The sequence below is a fragment of the Aythya ferina genome (genome assembly GCF_964211825.1).
Source record: "Aythya ferina genome assembly, chromosome: Z".
Taxonomy (NCBI): Eukaryota; Metazoa; Chordata; class Aves; order Anseriformes; family Anatidae; genus Aythya; species Aythya ferina.
In genome coordinates, this window is record NC_140299.1 from 18,737,607 (window position 1) to 18,763,760 (window position 26,154).

Genomic DNA, 26,154 nt, shown 5'->3' on the forward strand with positions numbered 1-26,154 from the left:
TTTCTAAAAAATAATTCAGGTTTCTTATAACTTCAAAAGTGTGTGTGTGTGTATTGTGAAGAAGTGTTTTTCAAGCTCTTCATCTGGGAAAAAAATCAGGGCGGGGTGAGGGAGATGGGGCAGTGATGTGTTTTAGCTCAATTGAAAACAATTGTCTCAAAATGCTGGAGCCTCCAAAACAATGCAGTGCTTGCGCAGAACTGCTTTGCAGTTTTATTTTTTTTTTTAACTGCTTTGCAGCACCCTCAAGAATAATAACAAAATCAAAAAGCCTGAAAAGGATTTAAATCCATCTGTTTCAGGGCTAAAGATTGCACTGTATTTGTCCTTAGGACGTCTTTGCACCTTTTTCTACATTTTGCACCATTGTCTACATTTCTACATTTTAGCAGCTCAGATTAGACCATAAGGAAAGCAAGGAAATTAAAAGTGCGGCAGTAAGTGTGTAGTCAAAGGGTGAACTCCCACTTTTAAACAACAGGGGAAGCAAGAAGGCAAAGCAAAAAAAAAAAAAAAAAAAAAAAAAAAAGATAATTTAAGTAAGGATTTTTGAAAGGTTACTTAATCTGAAAATGCATTTCTTCCTGGAAATCTCACTCAAGTGACATCAGTCAAAAGACTGAATTACAGCAGTTTAGATGCCAGGCAGAAGCTAGGTGAATAGAAGATAACTAAGCATGCATGCAAACAGCAGAAATGTGTTTCATTGCATCAGAAGACACACATCTGTGGGAGAACTGGCAGGTCTGCTGGGCTACCATGGAGTAAAGGGAGGACAATCGTTTGGGAAAGCCAAGTGATTTCTGTCCATCAGTTTATTTAACCTCTCAGAATAAGAAAGATGTTTTAAGAAGTTCTAAAAAATGATTAGATGTACAAAGTATTTTATGCACAACATATAATTAATCAAGGGAATTCTGTCACAACTATTACTGTAGCCAAGAGCCAATAACAACACTAACAAAAATTAGCTTTCTATACATCCGAGAAGATCCAGAATCTCATGAGACAGCAGATAAACCACATGCCTCTGGCTCTAAGTCACCCATTAAATTATGCCATTGCAAACATATCTCACTTTAGGAAAGAAAGTAATTTCCCAACCCATGGCATCTTGGCCTTGTTTTACACCACCAAGGAGAGAAGAGAATAAACAGTTTCTTGGGTTTTGTTCCAGTATGTCCCTTTCTGTGACGTAGTCTGTATACTAGCATCCATTTTCCTTAATGAAAGAAGAAATTAGGAAGCATTCTCCTGTTTCTAGATCTTTCATTGGAAGCACAAAAAGGCTCAAGACTTTGTGATGATGCTTGTCAGAAGACCATTGTATCCAGCACATCTACATATGTATTTAAGACAGGCAGAGATGCAGGTGTCAGGCTGGTACAGAAGAGGAAGGAGAATTCTCCATCTTAGAAGCAAGGGGGGTTTAGCTCTCATAAGAGAAAGCTGATTCTTTGTCAGGAGGTAGAATTTAGACCAGTTGGGCTCTCAGAAAACATCATCACAGGCTTAGTGTCAGAGGATATATGATGCTAATTACTTCCCCTTTATGCTTCAGACAAGCAAGCTGTCACTGTTCAGTTGATCCGTGTGAAACCTGGCAGTAGAAAAAGGTACCTGTCATATGCCTAACCTTTGAAGTTTGGAGAGGATGAGCTTGTTTGTCATGCAAAACCACAGATAAGTAGGCTACACCATGGCTAAGCACAATAAAGCACTGTCAACAGAAAAACAGTAGCACTGCAAGATATCTAAAAAGCACATGGGGGTCGGTCTTCGGACAAAAAACTCCTCTAAAGTTGATTAAATGGTTCCTCATTACAATTTAGTCATAATCCACGGCCCACCAGCAAAAGCCAGGATATGAAAAAGATGCTGCTTTTGGTAGAAATTGGATGATAACCAATCGTCAAGGCTAAAAACTACAAAGCAGCAAACTAACACCTTGGTGCTTCATCATATCCAGTGAAAGACAAACAGTAAAGAAAAAAAGGAATTATAGCAAAGAATCAATTTGTTCTGGGCGATAGTCACTGCTAGCAAGTAAAAAATATCTGGTAGCCCTGTAGCACGTGTGTTCACATGTGTGTATTCAGTCAACAGACAGCTTTAAGAAGCATCCATCCAGACTTCAAGTGCATCAGGTATCCACACGTTCCTGTGAGGAAGTTCAGCTTTTAAGATCAGGGAGCTTCTGGTTCACGTGAAACATGCAGCACTTCTATAAGCAACCCAGATCTTAAAAACGAAGACAGGAAAATTTGCAGTGGGGACTGGGACCAAGGAAGGGGCTGTTTGTTTTGTTTTGTTTTTTTTGAGAAAAAAAGGACAATTGCAGACAGAAGGCAGATTTATATACAACTCTCTCAGCTGCAAATACAGAAAGGATGTAATTTAATATAGAAAGGATGTAACAATGGAAATACATGTGATTCAGTGTATTGAATCACAGTGGGGTTAACCAAGGCTAGGTGGCCAACACAGATCCTCAAATGCACAAACAGCATGATTCAGCACACTGACAAATCTGCTGTATATACAGACACATGGATATACCATCAGTGAACGCTCCTGAACGCTATTTCCACAACCCTTCTTCCTGCAAAATCAGTCACAAAAAGACAAATTAAGTTTTTTTTTTTTTTTTTTAATCTTTCTAGAAGAATGGCACAAAACCTTGCCTTCTCCTCTTTTTCTTCTGCTTCACCCTTTTGCTTCCTTATTTACAAATTTTCACCAGTCAAGTGACTGGAAATATTTCTCTCCATATACACACCTTATGTATATATCTAAGAACTAAAGCTTGAATCTCTGCAGGTCAGCCTCCTTATTGCCTGAGAACCATTAGCCTTTGAGACTGAAGATTTTGATGCAAGCCAAGTATATACAATAATTAGGGGAGTGATTGTTTTCCTATGCAAAAGCCATGCCACTTAATATCTCTAGCTAAGTTCTTCAGGGTGGATCTACAAGCTTCACAGAGAAACATCAGTGTACATCAATAAGAGCTAATTCTTTGTATTTCCAAAATATGTCCCCCCAGACCAGCTCTCCCATTGCTCTTAGTTTAACTACAGATCTGTTTATAAGCATGACAGAACAGCAGAGTGATCGCAGAAATATGAAAACATGTCCCAAGTCCTGGAAGAAATGACATGGGACTGTCACAAGGCCCACCAAAGCTCTGGAATGGGCACAGTAGGGTTTCTATGGTGACAGATGATGATGTATTGAGTACTGCATGTTCATACACAGGCTTTCACTACACTGGGACCATGGTCCGGTTTTTCCAGAATAGCTGGTGGTAGCAAAACCAAGAATACTGAAATTCTTGGAAAAGCGATATGGAAATGGTGCTACTGAAGAAGGATCATCAGTTTTTGCTGCTGGTGAGAACCAGTCATCAAGAGGTATTTCACAGGCTGGTCACAGGTCTTTACCATCCTTCTAGAGACAGATCCTGTGCTTGTTACCAGTCTTCAGTTAGTCCCCATTGCACAGAAAAATAAAGGGTTGACCTTGTCAGCTATAAATATACAGAAGCTGGAGCCTGGATGTCATTTAAGTGACATTTGTGCTATGTTTGATAGCTGGGATACTGTAGTGGGTTTACGTGGCAAGGTTTTGGTAGCAGGGAGCCATAGGGGTGGTTTCTGTGAGAAAGATCTAGAAGCTGCCCCATGTTTGGGAAGGGCCCCATTGTTTTCCAGATCTGAGCCAATAAGCGATGTTGTTTGCGCCTCTGTGAGAGCATATTTAAGACAGGGAAAAAAACGCTGCGCCAGACAGCAGCCGGGAGTGAGAAACAGCCTGCAGGTGCCAAGGTCAGTGTGGAAGGAGGGGGAGAGGTGCTCCAGGCGCCGGAGCAGAAGTCCCCTGCGGCCTGTGGTGAGGACCATGGTGAAGCAGGATGTCCCCCTGCAGCCCATGGAGTACCACGGTGGAGCAGGGTTCCACGCTGCAGCCCATAGAGGAGACCACGGTGGAGCAGGTGGCCCTGCACCGACGGAGGCTGCCGCCTGTGGAAGACCCCTGCCGGAGCAGATTCCGGGCTGGACCTGTAGCCCGTGGAGAGGAGCCCACGCAGGAGCAGGTGATCTAGCAGGAGCTGCTGCCCGTAGGGGAGCCAGGTTGGAGCAGTTTTCTCCTGAGGGATGGACCCCGTGGTACGGACCCATATCTGGAGCAGTTCTGAAAGAGCTGCTGCCTGTGGGAAGCCCACGCCACATCAGTTCATCAAGGACTGCATCCCGTGGGTGGGACCCCACAGCACAGGGGACGAGAGTGACCGAGAAGGAGCGGCAGAGAAGAAGTGCTGTAGACTGACCATAACCCCCATTCCCCCGTTCCCCTGCGCCGCTCGGGGGGAGGAGGTGGAAGAGGGTGGATGGGGGGGAAGGTGCTTTTGGTTTGCTTTTTCCTTTGTTTTCTCACTTCTCTCGCTTGTTAGTAATAGCCAATAAATCTTACTATCTCCTTATGCCGAGTCTGTTTTGCCCGTTACAATAATTACTGAGTGATTTTCTCGTCCTTATCTCAACCCTTGAGCCCCTTTTCACATATTTTCTCCCCATTCCTCTTTGAGGAGGGGGAGTGAGAGAGCAGCTGTGGTGGAGCTCGGCTGCCCACTCGAGCGGAACCACAACAGATACTACAGAGAGACACATACAGACAGAATGTACTACTTCATCTCCATTAGTGGGCTAGCTATACAAGTAGGTTCATAGAAACTATTTCTGACTTCTCAGAAATTTAAAATACCTCCCTCTAAAAAGTCTTTAAAAAAAAAGAGAGAAAAAAAGAAAAGAGTGAAGCTACCCACAGGATATCCTGGAGATGAGAACGATGTATTTGCATCATCACATTCGTCATACCACAAAGGCTTAAAACAGCAAGCTTGAGCTAACCCAAGCAGAGGCTGGTATAAAGGTGTAGATTTTTGGAGAGGGCAGGAGGGAAATGACAACTATTCTGGTCAGGGAGTAACTGAGGGGAGGAGATGGGAAGAGGCACATCTACGTAATATAAAGGACATGGCTGTTTCCCAATGGCTGTGAAATCCATGTTTAGCACTTAAATCAGTTGTTTCCAATAGTAGTAGCTTGCAGCAGTTCCTAAAAGTCTCTTTAACTTTGAACTGAGTAAAATTTAGCATCAAAAAAGCAGGCACTTATTTCACTACCTAATTTTAGGCATCCAATTTCTAGATCTTTTCATATCTATTTTAGGACCCAGAAGAAACCTGAAACTTTTAACAATGTCTTCCCAGACCTATATGCTACTGCTTATGCCACAGAGGAAACGCACATTGCTTCCTGGGATATTTTTTCCCTTCCCTCCATCAACAGTAATTCACAATATAAAATAAGAAACTCTGAGATAAATACCAACTTCTCAGCTGTGACAAATTCAGACAACACCACAAATATAAGCATCCTAGGTTTTATTTAAAACAAAAACAAAAAAACACACCACTAAAATTGAAATCTGGATCAGCTCTTCCCTGGAGCTTATGCAGTGTACAAATGTAAGGGTGTGGCTCATCTCTGAAATTAGCATGTGAAAAGTTATTTTTATAAGCACAGCAGTACTCTAGATACCAGGGCTAACAACTCACTTAGCTATTAGCTGTTTAAAAACAGCCAGATGATTACTACCTATGAACAATCAAAACTCGTGCTGTGCTGTGAAAGGTTAATATGCAGAACACATGTCCTTCAGAACTTAAAGACTGCTCGATATGTTTCTGAACTGAAAAAAAGTTTTTTTTTCCTGTACAAAAATGCAAGACAAAGGAACTGTGTTGACAAAATTCCTCTGTTTATTGACAAACTGAAGAGCTAAAACAAAACATCCCTCCCCCCTCCTTCTGCTCTGCCAAGCTGTAGCAGTCTGTAGTGTTAGCAGGCAAGAGTTTACTTTGCATGCCTATTCAAACTTTGCCTCAACAAACATTGTGAAATTAGCTTTTGAAATGTACCTAATGCACCAAAGGAAACTCCGGAAAGCTCAGCCAACTTTCTGACAACGAACACAAAAGGTTAGTTAAGTAAAATGTGCCAAGGTCTTGTCAAAGGGTAGTCTTCTTACCTTGGGTAAGCATTTCCAAAAAGCTGTCTTAATAGCTGGACCCGTGCCAGATAGCCCAAGAGTGGGTATACAGTCATCATCTGGAACAGCAGGAATATTCTTGCAATAAATGACATGATGTCGTTGCTGGGAAAGTTATCTAGAAAATTCTAAAAAAAGGAATAACATTACATTTATCAATGGTGGCTTGATTATCTTTACATGTTGATTTTAATACCTGTGTGCAAGAAAGAAATGGGTAAAAGTGATTATAACTGCAAAAACAACTCCCTAGCACAGAGTACTCTTTTTCCCTTTTACAACTGTTACACCACCAAATACCACCTAATATTTTAATATTGAAGGACTGATGCCAGCTTTCTTATTAACAGTATATTTTCTAATCTTGGAAACATCTTAAAACAATCAAGGTATGAAACAGCTACCTGAATTGTTATGTAAATAAATTCATATGCTCCTCTCACCTGTCATATCGTATCTAGACACTAAAAATAGGTATTGAACATGTAAAATTAGATCACAAACAAATAAGGAAAGGATCATATACTGTAAGTGTAAACACCTGAAAAACAGAGTAGTATAAGACTTATATATGGAAATATATAAGTGGCTTTATAACATTTAGGATAACTACAGAAAATAAACTTAAAAACGAAACAAACAAAACACTTATAATTTATTAACTGTAGACTTTACTCCATGAAGTTACTTCAAATGGTTCAAAAAAAAAAATATTCCTGATTAAACAGCAGTACCAGTTCTAATTAACATACAATCTCAGGAAGCCTTTCAAAGCTCCTTCATTGGTAAACACTATGCAGGAGACATAGAACACCTTGCATAAAATGGATCACCAGTTGACAACTCTTATCTTTGAAGTAGTTGAGGGTAAGGGAATCAGCCTTGCGTATAGGTAGAGAAGAGTTAAATAGCCTTCACAGCAACAATTGCAAGTGGTGCTGTTATCTGAAGAACTTTGTTGGCGAGGCCCACCACAGTGTTAGCCTCCACACCTATCAATACAAAGGGCTCCTATATGAATACACTTGCATTCCCTTTCATGTTTATTATTTTTTATTTTTTGGGGGGCGGGGTGGAGCTAGTACCCGAAACTAGCCCCAATGAGTGGGACCTGCCACTGCACACACAATTACACATAATACTTCTCAGGATTGAAGAATCTAAAGCAATTGAAGCCTGTACTGTTCATTTTGGTCTTTTCTTCATCACTTTCACAGAGCATTTATTTAATGTTTGTTTTTAGAGAACTGCTGGCAACCAGACATGAATACTAATGAGATAGCATAAGCATTACTCATCTGCTTGTGGTAGTGCCCATGAAGCATTAGCCAACTGACCAGAGTGAAGAACAGATGTGTCTGCTGGGGTGAATCACAGAATCACAGAATTTCTAGGTTGGAAGAGACCTCAAGATCATTGAGTCCAACCTCTGACCTAACGCTAGCAGTCCCCACTAAACCATATCCCTAAGCTCTACATCTAAACGTCTTTTAAAGACTTCCAGGGATGGTGACTCCACCACTTCCCTGGGCAGCCTGTTCCAGTGCCTCACAACCCTTTCAGTAAAGAAGTTCTTCCTAACATCTAACCTAAAACTCCCCTGGCTCAACTTAAGCCCATTCCCCCTCGTCCTGTCACCAGGCACGTGGGAGAACAGACCAACCCCCGCCTCGCTACAGCCTCCCTTGAGGTACCTAAAAAGAGCGATAAGGTCGCCCCTGAACCTCCTCTTCTCCAGGCTGAACAAGCCCAGCTCCCTCAGCCGCTCCTCGTAGGACTTGTTCTCCAGGCCCCTCACCAGCTTCGTCGCCCTTCTCTGCACCCGCTCAAGCACCTCCATGTCCTTCTTGTAGCGAGGGGCCCAAAACTGAACACAGTACTCGAGGTGCGGCCTCACCAGAGCTGAGTACAGGGGGACGATCACCTCCCTAGCCCTGCTGGTCACACCGTTCCTGATACAAGCCAGGATGCCGTTGGCCTTCTTGGCCACCTGAGCGCACTGCTGGCTCATATTCAGCCATCCACCATCACTCCCAGGTCCTTCTCTGCCTGGCCGCTCTCCAACCATTCCTCTCCCAGCCAGTAGCTCTGCTTTGGGTTATTGCGCCCCAGGTGCAGGACCCGGCACTTGGCCTTGTTGAACTTCATGCAGTTGACCTCAGCCCATCGGTGCAGCCTATCCAGATCCTCCTGCAGAGCTTTCCTACCCTCAAGCAGATCGACACACGCACCTAACTTGGTGTCATCTGTGAACTTACTGAGGGTGCACTCGATGCCCTCGTCCAGATCATCGATGAAGATATTAAAGAGGACCGGCCGAGCACCGAGCCCTGGGGGACTCCACTAGTGACTGGCCTCCAACTGGACTTGGCTCCATTTACCACGACTCTTTGGGCCCGGCTATCCAGCCAGTTTCTAACCCAACGAAGCGTGCGCCAGTCCAAGCCAAGAGCAGCCAGTTTCTTGAGGAGAATGCTGTGGGAAACGGTGTCAAAAGCCTTGCTGAAGTCAAGGTAGACCACATCCACAGCCTTTCCCTCATCCACCCAGCGCGTCACTTTGTCATAGAAGGAGATCAGGTTCTTCAAGCAGGATCTGCCTTTCATAAACCCATGCTGACTGGGCCTGATCGCCTGCTTGCCCTGCAAGTGCTGCGTGATGACTCTCAGGAGGATCTGCTCCATGAGCTTCCCTGGCACTGAGGTCAAACTGACAGGCCTGTAGTTTCCCGGGTCTGCCCTCCGGCCCTTCTTGTAGATGGGCGTCACATTTGCTAGCCGCCAGTCAACTGGGACCTCCCCCGATCGCCAGGACTGCTGATAAATGATGGACAGTGGCTTGGCCAGCTCCTCTGCCAGTTCTCTCAGTACCCTTGGGTGGATCCCATCCGGCCCCATCGATTTGTGCACATCCAAGTGCCGTAGCAGGTCACCAACCAGTTCTTCGTGGATAGTGAGGGCCACATCCTGCTCCCCATCCCCTTCCACCAGCTCAGGGTACTGGGTATCCAGAGAACAACTGGTATTGCCGCTAAAGACTGAGGCAAAGAAGGCATTGAGCACCTCCGCCTTTTCCTCATCTCTTGTAACTAAGTTTCCCCCCGCATCCAGTAAAGGATGGAGATTCTCCTTAGTCCTCCTTTTTGTGTAGATGTATTTATAGAAACGTTTTTTGTTATCTTTAACAGCAGTAGCCAGATTGAGCTCCAGATGAGCTTTGGCCTTCCTAATTTTGTCCCTGCACAGCCTCGCTACATCCTTATAGTCCTCCCTAGCGGCCTGACCACTTATCCAAAGATTATAAACCCTCTTTTTTCTCCTAAGCTCAAGCCACAATTCTCTGTTGAGCCAGGCTGGTCTTCTTCCCCAATCATGAAGCAAGGGGTAGTAGTTTTTTTTAAACATACTTATTTAAAAGTCAAGGGTGAATATATAGTACAGTAAAACATCTCACCTGTTCAATACATTCTTTGGATAGTGGTGGAGAAGGAAAAGATGCAAAAATTATCACTCCAACATATAGATATGTTAATCCCACCAGTAAGTAAGCAATGGAGAGGTCTCTCACCTGAGGAAAAATAAAATGTTATTTTGGCCAGCACTGACACACCAAAACAGGTAACATAAAAAAAAATAAATTACTTAACGATTTCTATTGCATTTGCTAATTACTTTTATATTTTATTATACAATCATAGAATATCCCAACTTGGAATGGACCCATAAGGATCATCAAGTCCAACTCCTGGCACCCCACAGGTCTACCCAAAAGTTTAGACCATGTGACTAAGTGTACAGTCCAAATGCTTCTTAAATTCAGACAGGCTCGGTGCAGTGACTATGTCCCTGGGGAGCCTGTTCCAGTGTGCAACCACCCTCTCGGTGAAGAACCTCTTCCTGATGTCCAGCCTAAACTTCCCCTGCCTCAGCTTAACACCATTCCCACAGGTCCTATCACTGGTGTTTACAGAGAATAAGACACCTGCCTCTCCACTCTCCCTCATGAGGAAGTTGCAGACCATGATGAGGTCCCCCCTCAGCCTCCTCTTCTCCAGGCTGAACAGGCCCAGTGCCCTCAGCCACTCCTCATAGGTCAATGTTTTATGTTTGTTATTTTTTATTACTTTTACATTTTTACTTTTGCTTATTATTTCTTGAATGGGGACTTCAAATCTGGATCAGACCAGAAAGCTGCAAGATAATTCAAATTTGAGCTAGATAAGTCTTATACGTCTACGTAAATATGGAAAAGATACAAGAAAAAGATATTTCAATAGATGTAGTATGTTATTGCCAGATGTACAAACATACACATATTATTTAAACATACATATTATTAAAACAAAAAGCTCCTCTCCTTTCTTGTGCTCAGCTATTACTACTAAGAGCCATGGGGCACAGTGACAGTTGTTAAAGACAAAGCCCATCAATGCCGTAAAAGTCTTTTGTCCAGACTAAAATTTTACAGTTAAAGACATGCATACCCAGCTGCATATATAACAGAGGATGATGTACAGACTCCAAAATAGAAATTAATACATCAAGCATTTGCATGAATGCTGTGATAATGGAAGACACAGCTGATATATCATTACATAAAAATTACAAATATAACCAAAATAAAGCAAAGGCATATGTATGCAGAGAGGTATATATGTCCTTTAGCTTATTACTGTATTATATAATGCCTCTAGGCATTATATAAAATTTGCCTATCTGCTTTGTTACTAAATGTCTATAAATGTTCCAGATAAGTTCACTAAGTAATTGTCAAAGATTTTTAGGAGACAGTGCTGAAGCTAGGCTGATAAACCCATTTTTAAATGTGTTACATATGTTCACTTCTGAAAAGTTTGACAATATTTATAATGCATCTAATATGTAAAAAGTATTGAACTACACAAAATTTAGTGGAAGTTTGTTAGCTACATTTAGTATTGGAATTTAAGTAGCAAAACTCCTCAAATATTTTATAAAATTGCAGAATTCACGTATATATTTGCCTAACCTAACAGCAGTGTACTTATAGTGTTACCTTTCTACATTGATTTATTTTTAGTAATAAATAAAGGCAGACCTTTTTTATAGTCATAAACTATATTCTATATAAGCTTATGCTATGCTACAAGACACTCATTACCTTACAGCAAACCATTTGTTCAAAGGCTGCTAACAATCAGCTTCTTAAAGGATTACTACTAATGCTTCAAAATATGACCCTATTTTCCTATGACTAAGAAGCAAATCTTATTAGCACAGGCACAGCACCAACTTTATTAGGTCTATATGTCTTCCAGACCAGGATTTTATGGCATCCGGCCAGCTCACAGAGCATGGGCTTGCTCACATCTCTGCATGGAAATGTTTCCCTGAAGTGTTTATTCACACTATCTCCTTCAGAAAAGAAGCTTATTTTACACCATTCTGGGATCTTCTGAAAGCAGGCAGTCCCTCACGAAAATACATACAGGGTAGATGACAAGTTTCAAGAAGCTTTCTGAACTGAAAACTGGAATCTCCTGCTCATTTTGCCAGTGCAAAGAAGATCAACGCCTTTCTCCCTATCAGTCCACAAGAGGCCAACGATCTTTCTGATCAGACATCAAGGCGCTGCTGATGCATAACCCCAGTGTGGCCCTTGTACGCCCTGACAGCTACACATTTCCAGCTGCAATCTCTTCCTGTTGCTGATCAGTTATATACAGCTGGAACATGCTTCTATAGTCCACTCTCCTTGCACTGGTCACTGAGTAAGGACTACAAGCTCCATCAGAGGTTGCGCAATAAAATTTTCTTTAAATTATTCCCAGAATTCCTCCACATTGCTATGACAAATACTTGCAGTTGTGAGGTCAAGAAATCTCAAAAGAAATTCATGCTACTTCTTTTGGACTGCACTTGATTAAGAGTTGCTAGTTGGTGTGTTGTTACCACTATTACCTGTGATTATACTAGCCAGTCTGTGTTCCAACAGTTTCTCGAGAGTGTCTGCTTTAATCTGTACTAAAACTAAATGCTGATATGATTTTGATAATGTACTTTTATAGCACATGACCCAATGTAGCCTTGACTCAGGTGCTGTAACAACATACAAAATATCCAGATTTTGATTTCCATAAGCAACAAAAAAATAGTAGTGAAAATTCAAAACCAGTATTTATTTCTTCTCACACTTCAGCTGCATTGCAAATATCTGTTTCTAAGTAAGAAAAAAGCCACTAAGAGGGTTATTTTCATAGGAGTACATGTTTGCATGTAACTGGAACACCTTTTGATTACTGTTCAGGAGACTTGGGTTCACTCCCTAAGGACCTTGACTACAAATACTGTTTAGACAGTGTAATTACAGATAAAACTAAAGGACACATGGGGAGAGGTAAAAGGATTATTTTTAAATAACAGAGCAATAATCACATTTGTCCATTTTAAATTTAATATTGATACATATATAGTTGTTCTTCTTCCGCTCTGGTGGAAGCTGCCTAAGCATATAGAATACAGCAGCCCTTGCACCTAGACTTTATAATCTAAAAATCAAATGTAGAACAGATGGTTGCAAGAAGGAAGTATATGGGGGGATCAGGGTGGAAGGGAAGTATCGCAAACAACATGTGGGTCACAGTCCATAAAGACTGACAGCTTGCCACCTGCCAAGCCCTTCTCAATACACCTGAAATAACAAGCAGCTTTTGAGATGGAAACTGGACAATGCTTTAGCCACAGTTACTGCTGATCAGGAGCTTTTCTGGTCAGACTCATGGGATGAAGCATTAAAAGCGTCTCTGGAGGAACACAAAATTGGGCAACTGGGGCTGGCAACAGCTGCGGAACAGAGGCAGAAATTGGCCTTCTAAAAAAAAGGATGAGCGATAAATCAGGTGAAGCTAACTTTAAAAGAGCTCTGAAAGTAAAAGATGTTATATTACTAGCCACAGATGAGTACCCAGGCACAGGCTGGACGTGTAGCACAGGGCTGGATGCAGCACAGCAAAGGCTCTGTGGCTCCACAGGTCTTTCCTCTGAAATGCTAAAAAGAGCAGACAAGTTTCAGTTCTTGTTTTCCCTGTTCTATGCCATGGGAAAACAGCTCATTTTTTCTTCAGTACCACAGTGAATGCAAGTTCATATACTCAGCTTTTGCATAGGGAAGCACATATTGGAATCAACTCATTTTAGATGGGTAACCTCTCAAAAGGCAGGTGCTGCCTCTGCAATATCTCACCTAGACTCTGATCTGTATCATAAAAACAGACATGACCTGTTCAAGTGCCAAGGGCAAGTGATAACATATAACAGGATGACAAAAGTACTTCACCAAGATCCGTAATGCTGGACACAATCCTGGCTGGAAAGAGAAACTGATGGCAAAGTAGCACCAATGGAAGCTCACTCCGTACATGGGTAATAAGAAATGTTCCAATATTGCAGAAAATAAGCAGAACCCACAGCTCCATGCCTTCTGCAGCTGCTATGTGAACAAAACCCACCCTTCTGCTTCCAGCCTTTCCCCCTGGTAGGTCCACAAACAATGGTTAGGAGACAGCACTAGTACACAGAGCATGCTCCCCTGTAGCTCCTGCACAGGGCTTGTACAGATGTTCAGAGAACCAGATCACAGAAGTGAATCAGATGGAAGTTATCAAACCAGCTCACTGTGCAGTTGCACAAACATGCTGATAGATACAAGGGGGAAACAGCGTGAGACAGGAGCAGGGAGAACATTGTGTGGCCAGCAGGACTGCTCAACACTGAGCTGCAGATGAAAAACCATGCTCACAGGGCTTCTCCAGGCCTTGCTGTTGACATTTGGTTTACTCCAATGCACCGCTCCTCTCACACCCACCACTGTATGGGAATAGCAGTCAGAGGAATCCTCCCCCACATGTGTTTTAAACTTGGGGCAGTTATGCACGCCTCTTACCAGAATGGAAGCTGCAATTGTTTTGGATTTCTGACGACATAAAAGGAATGTTACTGTTTTTCTTACTTTTTTTTCCACCTCACCAAAGAGCGGTTCTTATGACCACTAGTTTCAGCAAGTTGTACTTTCCCAGCTTGTCAAGTTCTGTGCCTTCTCACAGAACTCTGGTGGAAGTGACACGATAGTGTGTTGATCCATTAAGCAGCAGTCTCCATCCGATCTCCATGAGATACTGATGTAAGAAGACATCTTGTTGATGGAAATGTGTAGGAAGAAGTACCCTTTATCTGTGACCAATCACAGAGGCTGAGAGCCATATACATATGTAAACTTCCCACTTAGTCCAGCAGACCAGTGAAATAATCACAAAACAGCTCTTCAGGAACATCAGTGCTTCATTAACATTTGCAAAGCACTTTGCAGGCATAGGTGAAAAGCTCCTGTACAGCTACATAAAGCAAGAAACATGCCAAGACATCTCTAGCCAAATAAAACTCCTAGAAAAACTCTGTACAGATTTAGCTCCCATTGCAAATCTTTCCTGCCATACCAAAGGGTGTTCCTCCTGTGCAATTTCAACGCTCTTCTGCAGTGCAACAGTCTTGTTGAGGGCTGGGAATCCATGTAGGGCTGACCTCGATACCCAGCTTAAACCCCAGAGAGGGCGTTTAGAAAAGCTGATTCAAATGCAGGCAGCAGTTTCTTCCTCCTTAACACAGGAAGCACAAACTGGAGAAGACTGCAGATACTACTCTTTGCTGCTCTTATTGCTTCCTCCAATATAAATGGAGGGGGTATGGCCACAGGAAAAAGTCTTGGAAGTGGCACGGAGGCAGTAGTCCTTCTCTGCATAAAAAGCTAACTGCAGAAGTGACAGTGCCTTTAAAATGTGAAAACCACAGCTAAGAAAAAAACGTATTTCCTTCTTCCATATTGTAATATTTTATCAGGAAAACTCACTGAGAAGAATTTGCTTAGTTTTCTTTCTCCAGAGCACTGCTAACCCACTCTTTAGTTGTTAAACTACTTTCAGAATTGTCTGTAAAACACAAGAAGCCTTCCTGGAGGAGAATTCCTTACTCCTTTTCGGAGGGGCATCACTATCATCTGACCTTGTTTCACAGGGACAGTCATCTCATTGCATTGGCACATAATCTGAACTTTGCCTCGGAGTAATCAAAACAGATGGACCAGTCTTTGGCCCAGCTATTACTTAAAAATCTTTCTATGTTATTGCAGTTACCTTTCCAACTAAGATTTTAATGAAGCTGGACAAGAATCCTGGAAAGTACTGGAAGAAAAAAAAATCTAAGCAATTACTGCAGGTAGGGACTTAAACCACTGTATCGTGCTTACTCCATTTTGTATTTTTAAGATGGGAAGATACTAAGAACGTAGTATCTTCTCTTCACCTGGGTGAGCAGTACGTAACATTTTCAAGGGACAAAGGATCAGTGCAAAGCCTAGGTATTGCATTAGTTCCCAACCCAGGTTTCCAACCTTGGGGATTTCCTAAATAAGTTCATGTTTCTCTACAAACTTTGAGTTGTTACACAAACCTACTACAGCAGCTCTCAGAAAATATGTTATCTAGAACTCAACATTGTTTTTCAGTACTCCACCAGAATCAGTTCTGTGCTCCAGATTCTCCTCTATTTTTTGTCTTAAAGTAGATAACTTTTTCCACACCACCTTTGTCAGTCTTTCTGCCTGTTATGTGTAATTTGGCCATTTAATGCCAACATGACCACAAATAAGCCTGGGATTCTCCTCATGGCTTCATTCATAATGCATGTGTAACTGATTGGCAGCCAGTGAAAAGTGTGTATAGCTGGTTTCTTATCAGATCACAAGAATGATTTGCATTTTCTGAAACTATTCTAGTTCCTGGATCAATTTCAAGAGAAGCAGACAGGAAAAAAATAGTGTCACCTGGCAATATATATACAAATCAGCAAAGTCGTGTGAAATTACTTACATTGTTTTCTTGATTCTTGTTGTTTTGAAGGAGAGTGATGACACAATTGTGGATGAAGAAGGCAAGTGTCAGAACTCCCGTAAGCTGGGGGAACAGAATTCTAAACTCTAAGGAGGGGGAGAAAACAGTGTTAATAACTTGCTTCTGTGAAACAAACAATGCCAAAATTCAGAGGACATCTAATGTCATGGAGTCTACTGGCAAAAACATGAACAGTCGAGTTGAAATGGGAAAATCTGTCTTTGAACATAGCCAACACAGTATTTAATTATTACAAAATGCATGAAGACAGTGGTTACTGTATAACATACTCTCCAGGAAAGCTTCTCACATGTCCCCAACCATCAAAATTCATCAGGTAATCTAGGACTTACACATATAAACTTTTTTGCTTCTCAACATTGTAACTCCAAAGCATTTCTGAGGTGGGAATTGGTTTCACTGAAGCTGTATATATATTGGTCCCCAAAAAGGGAGATAGACAGCAATCATATGTTCTGTGAGCATCCTCTGTTTATAGAAAGGCCATGATTAGCAAATAAGTTATGCTATCAGAGGAAAACTGACATCTGCAGATACTTAGGATGTGCTTCTTTGCTTCTTCCAAAAGACAGCACAAAGAAAGGTAGCGTGACTTCTTCCCTTACCATAACCTTTTACAGCAGCTATGGTGCCCTTTTTTTTTCTTTTCTTTTTTTTTGGTCTCCATGGAAATAGCATTGTTCTGCTTCTTTCCATACTTGAATGTTAACATCCTCTAGAGTTTTTTCTGGAAGTGCTGCAACTGGTCTATGAATATACCAATGCCACAACATTTATTATAAAATTTATTATAAAGCACCATTTATTATACAAGGGTATATGTACATATTAGAGTATTACAGTAATTAAGATCGCTGAGCTAGCTCAGCTTTTGGAAAACATCCAATAATATAGCAAAACACTCATCAGAGGCTCACTAACCCTTATAGATCAAATCACACAGAGCTCCATGCAAACACATCTAAACCAGATTTCTCTAAATTGCTTTGAAGTCAGCCAGGTAAACACACCCCAGGCAATTAACAAAGGACTCATCCAGGTTGCCAGAATATGCCTTCCTTAGGGCTGGATTCACTGTATCTTCAATACCTACTTAGCATGATGTGTTATCAGTAGAATTCAGAGTGTAATCAAGTTTTGGGCATCTTTTCCAAGCACTACTTGAACTTCAATAATAAAAATCAGACTGACGGATTCAGAATTTCTCTCAGTGCTGTGTTTTCCTCACCGCTGTGTTTTTCCTCACAACTAGTTTTAGCTGGACTTGAATGTATTTAGCTACATACTTTGTCTATTTTCTAGCCATACTAGCGATATTGCCAAAACAATTACACCACTGGGTGCTCCACTTTGTAGTGACCATCAACACACGTGATACTGTAATTCATTTTATACTAGGACTGATGAATAGATCTTTAGACCTGAACTTCAAGATGCTTAAAACCTGCTTTTTTAGACTTTGTTTGGTTTCTGGCTTACATGGGTTAGTGAACCATGGTTTGGTTGAATTTTCTCCAGCATAATAAAGAGTTTGTAAATACGAGTCTATTGCAAGTATTCAAGGACTGTCTGTTGTGGCAGCTCAGGTTAAAATTCTGTTTTCAGAGAAAGCTCATATTGGGTTGCTCAGAGAGGTGTGTTGGCAGTGTAACCTACCTGTTATATACATATTGACCCCTGAAATTATTCACAGCAGTTCTCCTTGTCTAAATAAATCTTACACTGGAGCAAGACCAAACCTTTTTTTTCTGTATACTGACTTTGAGCAGTGCAAATTAGAGTATTATTTCTATTTACACGTAGCATTAAGAATAATGTCATACAAAATAAATCAGGTCATTAATGTAGACACTAATCACCCAGTGCTTTAAAACCCAAACAGTTACAGACAGAAGTAGTTTGTTAGTTCATAAAACACTGACTGTAAAGTAAATGCAGTGATGGAGGAAAACAGTACACACAGCACTGTTTCAGAAGTACCTACATCTGTTCATACCTATTTAAGTTCATATTTATGCTGCAGTAGTCAGAAGGATTCTTAGGGAATTAAGGAGATTAATAATTCATCCTCAAAGCATCTGCTCTGGCCTTGCACACAGGCATACTCAGCAAAAATTATCTGTTTTTGAAGACTCAGCCAGAAAGGATGATCCTTTCTCCTCTTAGTGATAAGACAAAGTTGAAGAAACTGTTCAGCACAGAATTTCACCTGTTTCTTGGCATTCAGATCTTTAAATAGGTTTCTAGATGCCTGGCTCAGATGAGGAAGGAATGATACTCAGCAGTTATGGAAAAATGAACAAACAGATCTGATGATAGTCAGGGACTGGGGGGACAGGGAAGGGGAGTACTGGGTTTTAAGCAGATATCTTGGCCAAAAATACATGGAATGCACTAGCTAAGCTGTTTATTCTGCTCATTATTGTGCCAGATCCATTTCAACTGCAGAGCTGAATTGACCCCAAGGGAATGGTAGGAGAAGAACAAGAATAAGTAGCTGAAAGATTACTTCAACTATCATGTGAACACACTTAAACCAGTCGATTTTTATATGAAGAATTTTACTCAGTTAATTACAATCTGTATTTTACCCACTGAGCTGTTACTCATGTTGCCACAGGGCATTACCATCATTTCAAAGATTAGGTCAGATTCTACTAGAAATGTGGAACAACACTGGAGTTTCTTTTTTGATCCCCATGTTGTTCCAGCAATTCAAAACTCATTCTAATGTTTCAAATTATCCTTGTTATCTTCTGCAATCCTACATTCTTGGTTCTAACAACAGTTTGCATCTCATCTATAAAACTGTTGGTACAGAGTTTATTGTGACTGGGAAATTAAAAATGCAGAAATCCACTTTGTTAATATATTTTTACTATCTCACCTGGTACAAAAAACTCATCTTCTGTAAACCAGTTGTATTCTAGGTGGATTCCTAGGTGAGCAGCCTTTACAGTAACCAAAAGAATTAAGTAGATAACTGAAACCGTACCTAGAAAAGAGTAAACAAACATAGAAAGTATTTTTGTTGTATTTATTCTTGCTCCATCCGACTAGTTACCAGTAGCCTAAACTCTTACAGTTGCTATTCATTCTTAAAAACACTATAGTGTTCTAAACTTTCTTTTTCTTTCCCTCTACCTGTAAAAGAAAGAGAGCAATGCGCTTGCACCCAATGCAGGTTTTCAGTATGTGTTATGTTCTCCAGATACTGTACTAGTCAGAGAGGAAGAAGTATCCAGCAGTCACTGGTGCTGCGTAGGTAGGGAGATCTCTAGACAGTAACAGATGAATTACAGTTTCATCTGTCAGGATTTTAATCTGACATGGGACACAGCTGGCCACAGAAGCACAGCTATTACAATGTCCATTCGGTCCTCAACTGTGTAAACCAAATAGACCAGGGAGAGATAATTAATGCTTACTGCAGTTGTCAACTTTACGCTGGGATCTCAAAGCTTGATAACAACATTTCATAATTACTGATTGAAACCTTGTCATGATCATAAACTTGGAGAACCTTGATCATAATGCAGGATTTGCGTTCCCTCTTTTTGGTCCAGTCATCCAGCAATACTCTAAACAACTACAGACTCCAGACAAGATCATACATGGGTATAAATGTCTTGCTGTGTCTGCATGTGGGATGGAGAGCATATGATGCATTTAAAAGAGAGGGGCAGAAGAATGACAGAATGACTACTCTGAAGGAAATACTGAAGGAAACCATGCACCAGCAATTAAGACTACTGTGATGCAACCTCCAGGCTAATAATACTGCATTATCTCCAAGGCTGCAAAACAAATCCAAGGAAATCATCATTTGATTACACAGAGAGCATAGTCAAGGAATTAAGTAGAGAAAAGGTTCTGTACTTGAGGATCTGCTTAACAGCTAAAATATTCCATAGTTTCAAGACTTAGATTTCTGTAAGTGTGAAGATAAGTAAGAGTTTTCTATTGAGATTAATTCCAGTACCTCAAAAATAGCTTTCCAACTCTTGTCTTATAAAATCCAAAGTTTACAAAAACTAAAGAAAACCAACACCTTCTGCATTAGATAACAATCTACTGAAGTTATGAGAAAATTTATGCTTTAATCCTCATGTTAGTTCTCAAATAAAAAATAGCTACCCATGATATGGTGCTTATTTTAAAAGCAAACACAATTATAGCTAGGTCTCACTTGATAAAATATTTTCTTATCCCTAATGTTGTATCACAGATTGACAGTCTATTTAAAAGCCTTATTTTCTACACAGAAGCACTACCACTTACTCAAGGTTCTGTGTTGTGTTTTCATGTAGCAGTTCTAGCAACAGCAGATCCAAGCTCTAATTAAGAGTCTCACTGGAACAGAGGACAAATAAAGCCCTCAATTACATGTAATGGAGGTCCATTATCTCCTGTACAATACACGTCCATCTTTTTCTAACTGTTCTATGCTCCACATCTTTTTCCCCCTATCTCTTCAGTATAGGCTTCCACTGTTTTCTATACATTTTTATATATATATATATATATATATATGATATCTATCTATCTATCTATATAAATGGAGTAACTTCCACTGTTTTCTATATATTTTAGCCACAATGAACCAGTGCTTTATCAGTATTTGTTACCTACCCAGCACGTTAAACTTTGCAAAGAAGGATGGAGACTTCAGATTTAGCAGGGGCAGAAGAACGGCAATCAGATAAAATGGTACCGTTTGTGATTTGTTCCACCACTCCTCAAAGAGCTCAAAGCCTGTACTGTTGCCAGAAGAGAACACCATACTCCCGTTTTGTGGTGGGTGGTCACCAGCAGCGCTTGGGCAAATGACTGGAAAGGAAAAGAAAAATATCCCCAGATGAAAAGGATTTTACCCGCATGGAATTTTCACAGCTAAGATCCCATAATTTCTGGAGTGTGTTTAACCCCTTAGAATAGGATCACTCAAAAGTAATGTTCAACAACTCAGATCCTAACTTCTAGTTGTTTCTTTATTAGGGGTTCAGTGCTAAGATTTCACTTCTAGGCACCTTGTACTTTAGGCTGACAAATGCCACTGTTCTTTCAGCCAAGCACAACAGAGACATACATTTCTTTGAAGCCTGAATTGTAGCACAGAGTAAGCCTTCAGGGTCACAAACCCTCCTCACCTGTATCCAGTGCCTGCAGGCACCTGCGCAAATTGAGTCATAGCACCGCATCTCCTCATTTGGCTATATACTTAGCATTGTGTTCTGTCCTTGCACACTGAAGTAAGATTAGATGAACCAATGCAAGAGCATCTGTCTACAGAAGAGCCTACATCAATGCATTGTGCCCTGGGAACACATGAACAGGATGACAAGAAATCTACAACTACCAATGGCAGGTCTAAAACTCATGTCCCAGAGCAAAACACCCCATCATCTTGGTGCCATGCCAGTTGCAAGTAAGTCACAGCTGGAAAATACAGCAGAAGCAATTTAAGATGGACACCCATAATGCTGCCAAAAGGGAATGCCACAATTGTTACACGGTGGCTGATCAATGGCAGCACCTGGACAAGTGACTGGAACAAAACCAACCAACCAAAACATCCCCTGATGAAAATGTGCTTATTTGCTTTTTGTTAAAATAAGCAGTTCTTTCTAACACATGTCTATAGAGTTATGTGGTGAAATATGAACTTGTCTTATGCTTTTAATTTCTTCTTTCAAATCTTGGCATTCCACGAAACTTTAAATCCTCCCTCCCACACGGCCTTCATGCTTGTTCTATTGTAAAGGCAAAGGTGTATTAAGTGTTTTATCAAGCTTACTGAGACCATTACGTTATTTCCAGTTTTCTTATTTGCTTTCTCTCCTTTGCTTGTAAGGGGATTGTTTCACAGACCTTGCAAAATGTTTTGTTCTTTGTCATTTCCCTGGTATCCCCAGACGCCCTGCCATGAGTAATTTCAGCATCCAGCAGCCCTTTATTTTGTGCAGCAGCTGCATTAAATCTTCTAGTCACTGGAGGATGCTGTGGAATACGGTTGTCTACTTTGTCTCTAACTTACACCCCTGCTGCCTAAGAACAGGACAGAATAGCTGAAGCAGGAGAGAGCACAAGAGAAAGAACACAGCAGCAGCTACTGGTGCCTTGCTGGTAAGGACTGTAGGAGAAACAGGATTCAACTTTAGCTTAAATGCAAATCAACTGGTTTGTCTGACTCCAAACAGCTGCTCTCCAGAAACACTGCTACAGCTAGTGTGATGCATAGCTGTATGGCTAGTTGTGAAATGTTTCCCTATTCTCACAACTGCCTACGACAATTTTCTGCTTTATAACAAAGAACTACACATCCAGTTTCTACAGAAAGGCAAAAAGATCAGATACTGACAATGTCCAAGCTCCAGCCTTCACTGTGCTTTATTTTCTGCCTACTTGAGAACTCTCAACAGCTCTTTCTTCAAACTTGACTGTAGTTTCTTGCCCTAGTTGTGCATGTCAGACTTTCCACAAAAAAAACAAGTGGACACTCATGCAGTTAGACAGTTGTTTCTTTCTGTGTTCAGCAGTTAAAAAAAAAAATGCTTACAGCTTTTTTAAAATAAAAATGTTCTTGCAGAGCTAGTGAAGAGAAAAGACATCCCAGTCAAGAATTTTCTACAGGATGCAGATCTGCTGTGCCCCAGTTTCAGGGTGCAAAAATTTAAAATTCCTTAAGGCAAGGCCTCACTGTGCAACAGCTAAGAAGTTTTTAGGAGTACCTACCTGGGTATACACAAACTTGTAATTTGCTTTTTAAGTCTTGCCTCCCTCCTCCCCTGCTGTTTTGTTTTGTTTTAATTATTAACCTTTTCACCTGTGGGGTTATGTGTGGAAGTAAAAACCCCAGATGGAAAATACTAGTTTTTAAAAACAAAGCTATAACTTATGCTATACACTTTATAACTGGAACATGGTTAAAATCTTCACATGAAAACTAGTAGAGTAGCCTTTAAACTCCCTCCTCCCCAAACCCGGAAGCACAGTACTAATAAATGTTAGTACTAATAAATCTTACCTTTGTTACTTCCATTTGTGCCAGGAACAATATCTGTTACATTAATATCATGAACATAGTCTAAAAAGAAAAAAAAAAAGGAAAATTCTATTATCAGTCTCAGTTTTGCTATCAGGCTCTTAGCTGTTGTCTTAAAAAAACATTTGTTAAGGAAACATTTTTGAAAATGACATAGAGATGCAATTACAACAATTAGTACTCCCTACCAACTCAGGTGGATATTTTAAAACTTTCTTTCAAAAGTGTTTTGAAGTAGCCCCTCACTGTACTACTTCTTTCTCAGCAGCCCTGTCCGTCTATGAAGTACCCTTGCATTCGCTCTCAGCTGTGAACTCCTGTTCCTCCAGCACACTTTTACATGTCCCAGCTCTTGCACAGTAAGTTAGTGAGCAGATGCAACTTGCAATCAGTTTCCTTCAGAACAGAAAAAAAAAAAAAATCATACAACTTATCCTTCACACCCTTAGTTTCCATACAATACAGCATGGAAAAAACTTCCCCTACTCATTTTGTTCTAATCTTTTCTTCAGAAGAGGCTCTGAGGGATGTTTTTTCCATATTGTATTTTATGAAAGGGCTTCTCTGGAAAAAGTTTCACCGTCTACACTCACTTCTCATAGTATTTGGTTTCAAGAATACTTCTGTGCTACTATACTGCTCTGCCACATCAGATATTTTAAAGTTTCTGCAACTTGGCTAGTATGAGAGCGTTGGACAGTAGTTTTCTTTTATTTACATATATACACACATGCAAACAGAAAATGCCCATCAGCCTGGAAATTTAATTAGTGTCTCTCTGGTTAAAATTTGCTTCTGCTGCATGTGGGTGTATTGTGTACACAGAAAATCACTAGAGGAAGTAGGCTTCAAATTTTTAATGCAATTAAGAGCAGATTGTTTCTCATAACGAAAGCAAAAAGCCTTGTGGGAAGAAAATAATTTTATGTTTCTTCATTTTGATTTACGATGCCCTGAATCACTACTGAGTCTCATACTTATTGATATCAGTTCGGTGTACAAAACAAAGAGAAGATGTAATTAAAAACACTCCTCATCTCATCACTTCACCACTGTTTTGTGTTGCTACTTAAAGAAAGTAACTAGTGTGAAGCCATCAAAAGAAAGCACAATTCTTACAGAATTAGAGCACTTTAAAATTAGTTATAGATAGATACATTATGTTTCCTCTGTACATAAAAGTGTTTTAGAACTAACAATTGCATTTGTGGTTTTACTTCTATTTCATAAAACAAAAACAGAACAGAAAAATTGGTCACCACTGTAAGAAGACAAAAAAAAAAAAAAAAAAGCATATCATATTTGGCTTACTGTCCTTGCCTTCTATACGCAGTACCAATTTCTAGACCATCCTCCCTCAGGATATCCATTTGTTCACGTAAATTTTTGGAAAAGCCACCTGAATGTACTAGAATCAAATACAGCATCCTGCTTAGGACAGCTTAGAAACACATGGTGGGAAGATGCCATTGGATCAAACCTCCAGACTATTACCCGTTCTACAGCTTAGTAACTGAATAGCCACAATGAAAGTTAAGACAAAAATCCAATGGTTAAGGTTGTCACAGAGCAAGCAACTTGAGCAAAAACACTATAACAAATATCTTTAAGTGATAAAACATGCCAGACTCATGGAATAGAAGATTTTATTATTATTATTTAGTTTAGAATAATTTAGGATTAAAATGTTAGCCTTGTTAAAGAAAAACAAACTCTACAATGGAATGGCCTTAAGAATGTATGAATTAGGTCAGCAGTAATATAAACTAGTTATTAACCAATAAAGTAATGTGTGTCCTTCAGGGATGGTGGGAACTCTAATTAAACTCTGCTTAGGGGGAATAAGTATCTGCGCAGTTATTTGCCTCAAAAGAGATTTGTTAATTACCTTCAAAACAGAAACTCTTAAATCTTAGTTGTGCTATTCAACACCATGAGTCAGACTTTCAAAGCTCTCAATTCCATCATTTTATTCCCACAACTCTACATACCTAATTGATTGTATCCACAAAAGCTTGTGTGTCTGTGCATGTACAAGGGTGTAACTAACCAATGTTTTCTTTTGTAGCAATGCCAGAATAAAAATTTTCTTTCGCTGTCTTACAGATCATCATCCCTTCAGGGATGATTGCAGAAATGGTCTGTATGGTAGCATTGTAACTGCATTTGCTGAAATCTAGAATGAAACTAGATTTTCTTAGGTGGAGATCTTTTTCATTAACCTGGATCATTTCAGCATGCCATCATATGGCTCATCTGTCATATGGCTGTTCAAATAGTTACAGCAGTGCAAACAAGGAGGGGGTGAAAATACAGAGTGGAAACATGCAAGCTGATTTGAGTTTGGAACTTTCAATTTTAAGCCCACCAACGAACACACATTATAGAAACTGTATCAGAAAGCCTGATTACTCACTTGGATGCCAGATAACTGGTACTTTGTCCTTCATTACAAGCACACTTCAAGAGAGATTGAGAGACTGGCTTTGAAACCATACCTGCTTATGCCCATAACTCCACACACAGTTACTTATTTTCACTTGACTTTTCACAAAAAGTAATGAAATCAAGATTAAGTAAACTGGACAATCCTTTCTCAGAATAAAGCAAGGTCTTGATCTTTAAATGAGACAGCTGTAAACATTAATCACACATTAGTACTTACTGTATATAAACTTTCCTGTGTTGAACAGAAAGTTGGACATAAGCACCCAATAAACAACCATGGCTCCAACAAGCGATACCATAGAAAATAAGAGGCTTGTCCATTGACCAAAAGATCCAAAATAATACTTGCAAACATCTGGAAATTCCCAGTTTGAGGTATCTATTAAAGCTGAGGAAGATCAAAAGAAGATACAAATTAAACAAAATGTTTTATTAGGGTCACTGGAACTATTCATTAAAAGACGTAACTTTTTCAGAATAGTCTGACAAATTCACAGTGCTTCTATGGGCTAAGAAGATTGCTATTAAATTGCAAGTATAACACTCATTAGGAAACACTGTTCTGCTTCAAACAGGCTACTACATTAATATTGCTTGTTCTACATAG

At 40.3% G+C, this 26,154-nt stretch overlaps 1 protein-coding gene across 4 annotated transcripts in view; it reads right to left on the reverse strand.

Annotated features, from left to right (window-relative positions):
• SLC38A9 (solute carrier family 38 member 9) overlaps positions 1-26,154 on the reverse strand; it is a 53,149-nt gene that overhangs the window by 6,844 nt on the left and 20,151 nt on the right. For all 4 annotated transcript variants that reach the window (XM_084504697.1, XM_084504699.1, XM_084504700.1 and 1 more), the window contains 7 exons: positions 25,765-25,935; positions 23,082-23,141; positions 20,687-20,884; positions 18,942-19,049; positions 16,013-16,119; positions 9,568-9,681; positions 6,094-6,242 (listed from right to left, as the gene is read on the reverse strand). In XM_084504697.1, the coding sequence (XP_084360823.1) occupies positions 6,094-6,242; positions 9,568-9,681; positions 16,013-16,119; positions 18,942-19,049; positions 20,687-20,884; positions 23,082-23,141; positions 25,765-25,935 (907 nt within the window). The remainder of the gene's footprint in view (positions 1-6,093; positions 6,243-9,567; positions 9,682-16,012; positions 16,120-18,941; positions 19,050-20,686; positions 20,885-23,081; positions 23,142-25,764; positions 25,936-26,154) is intronic.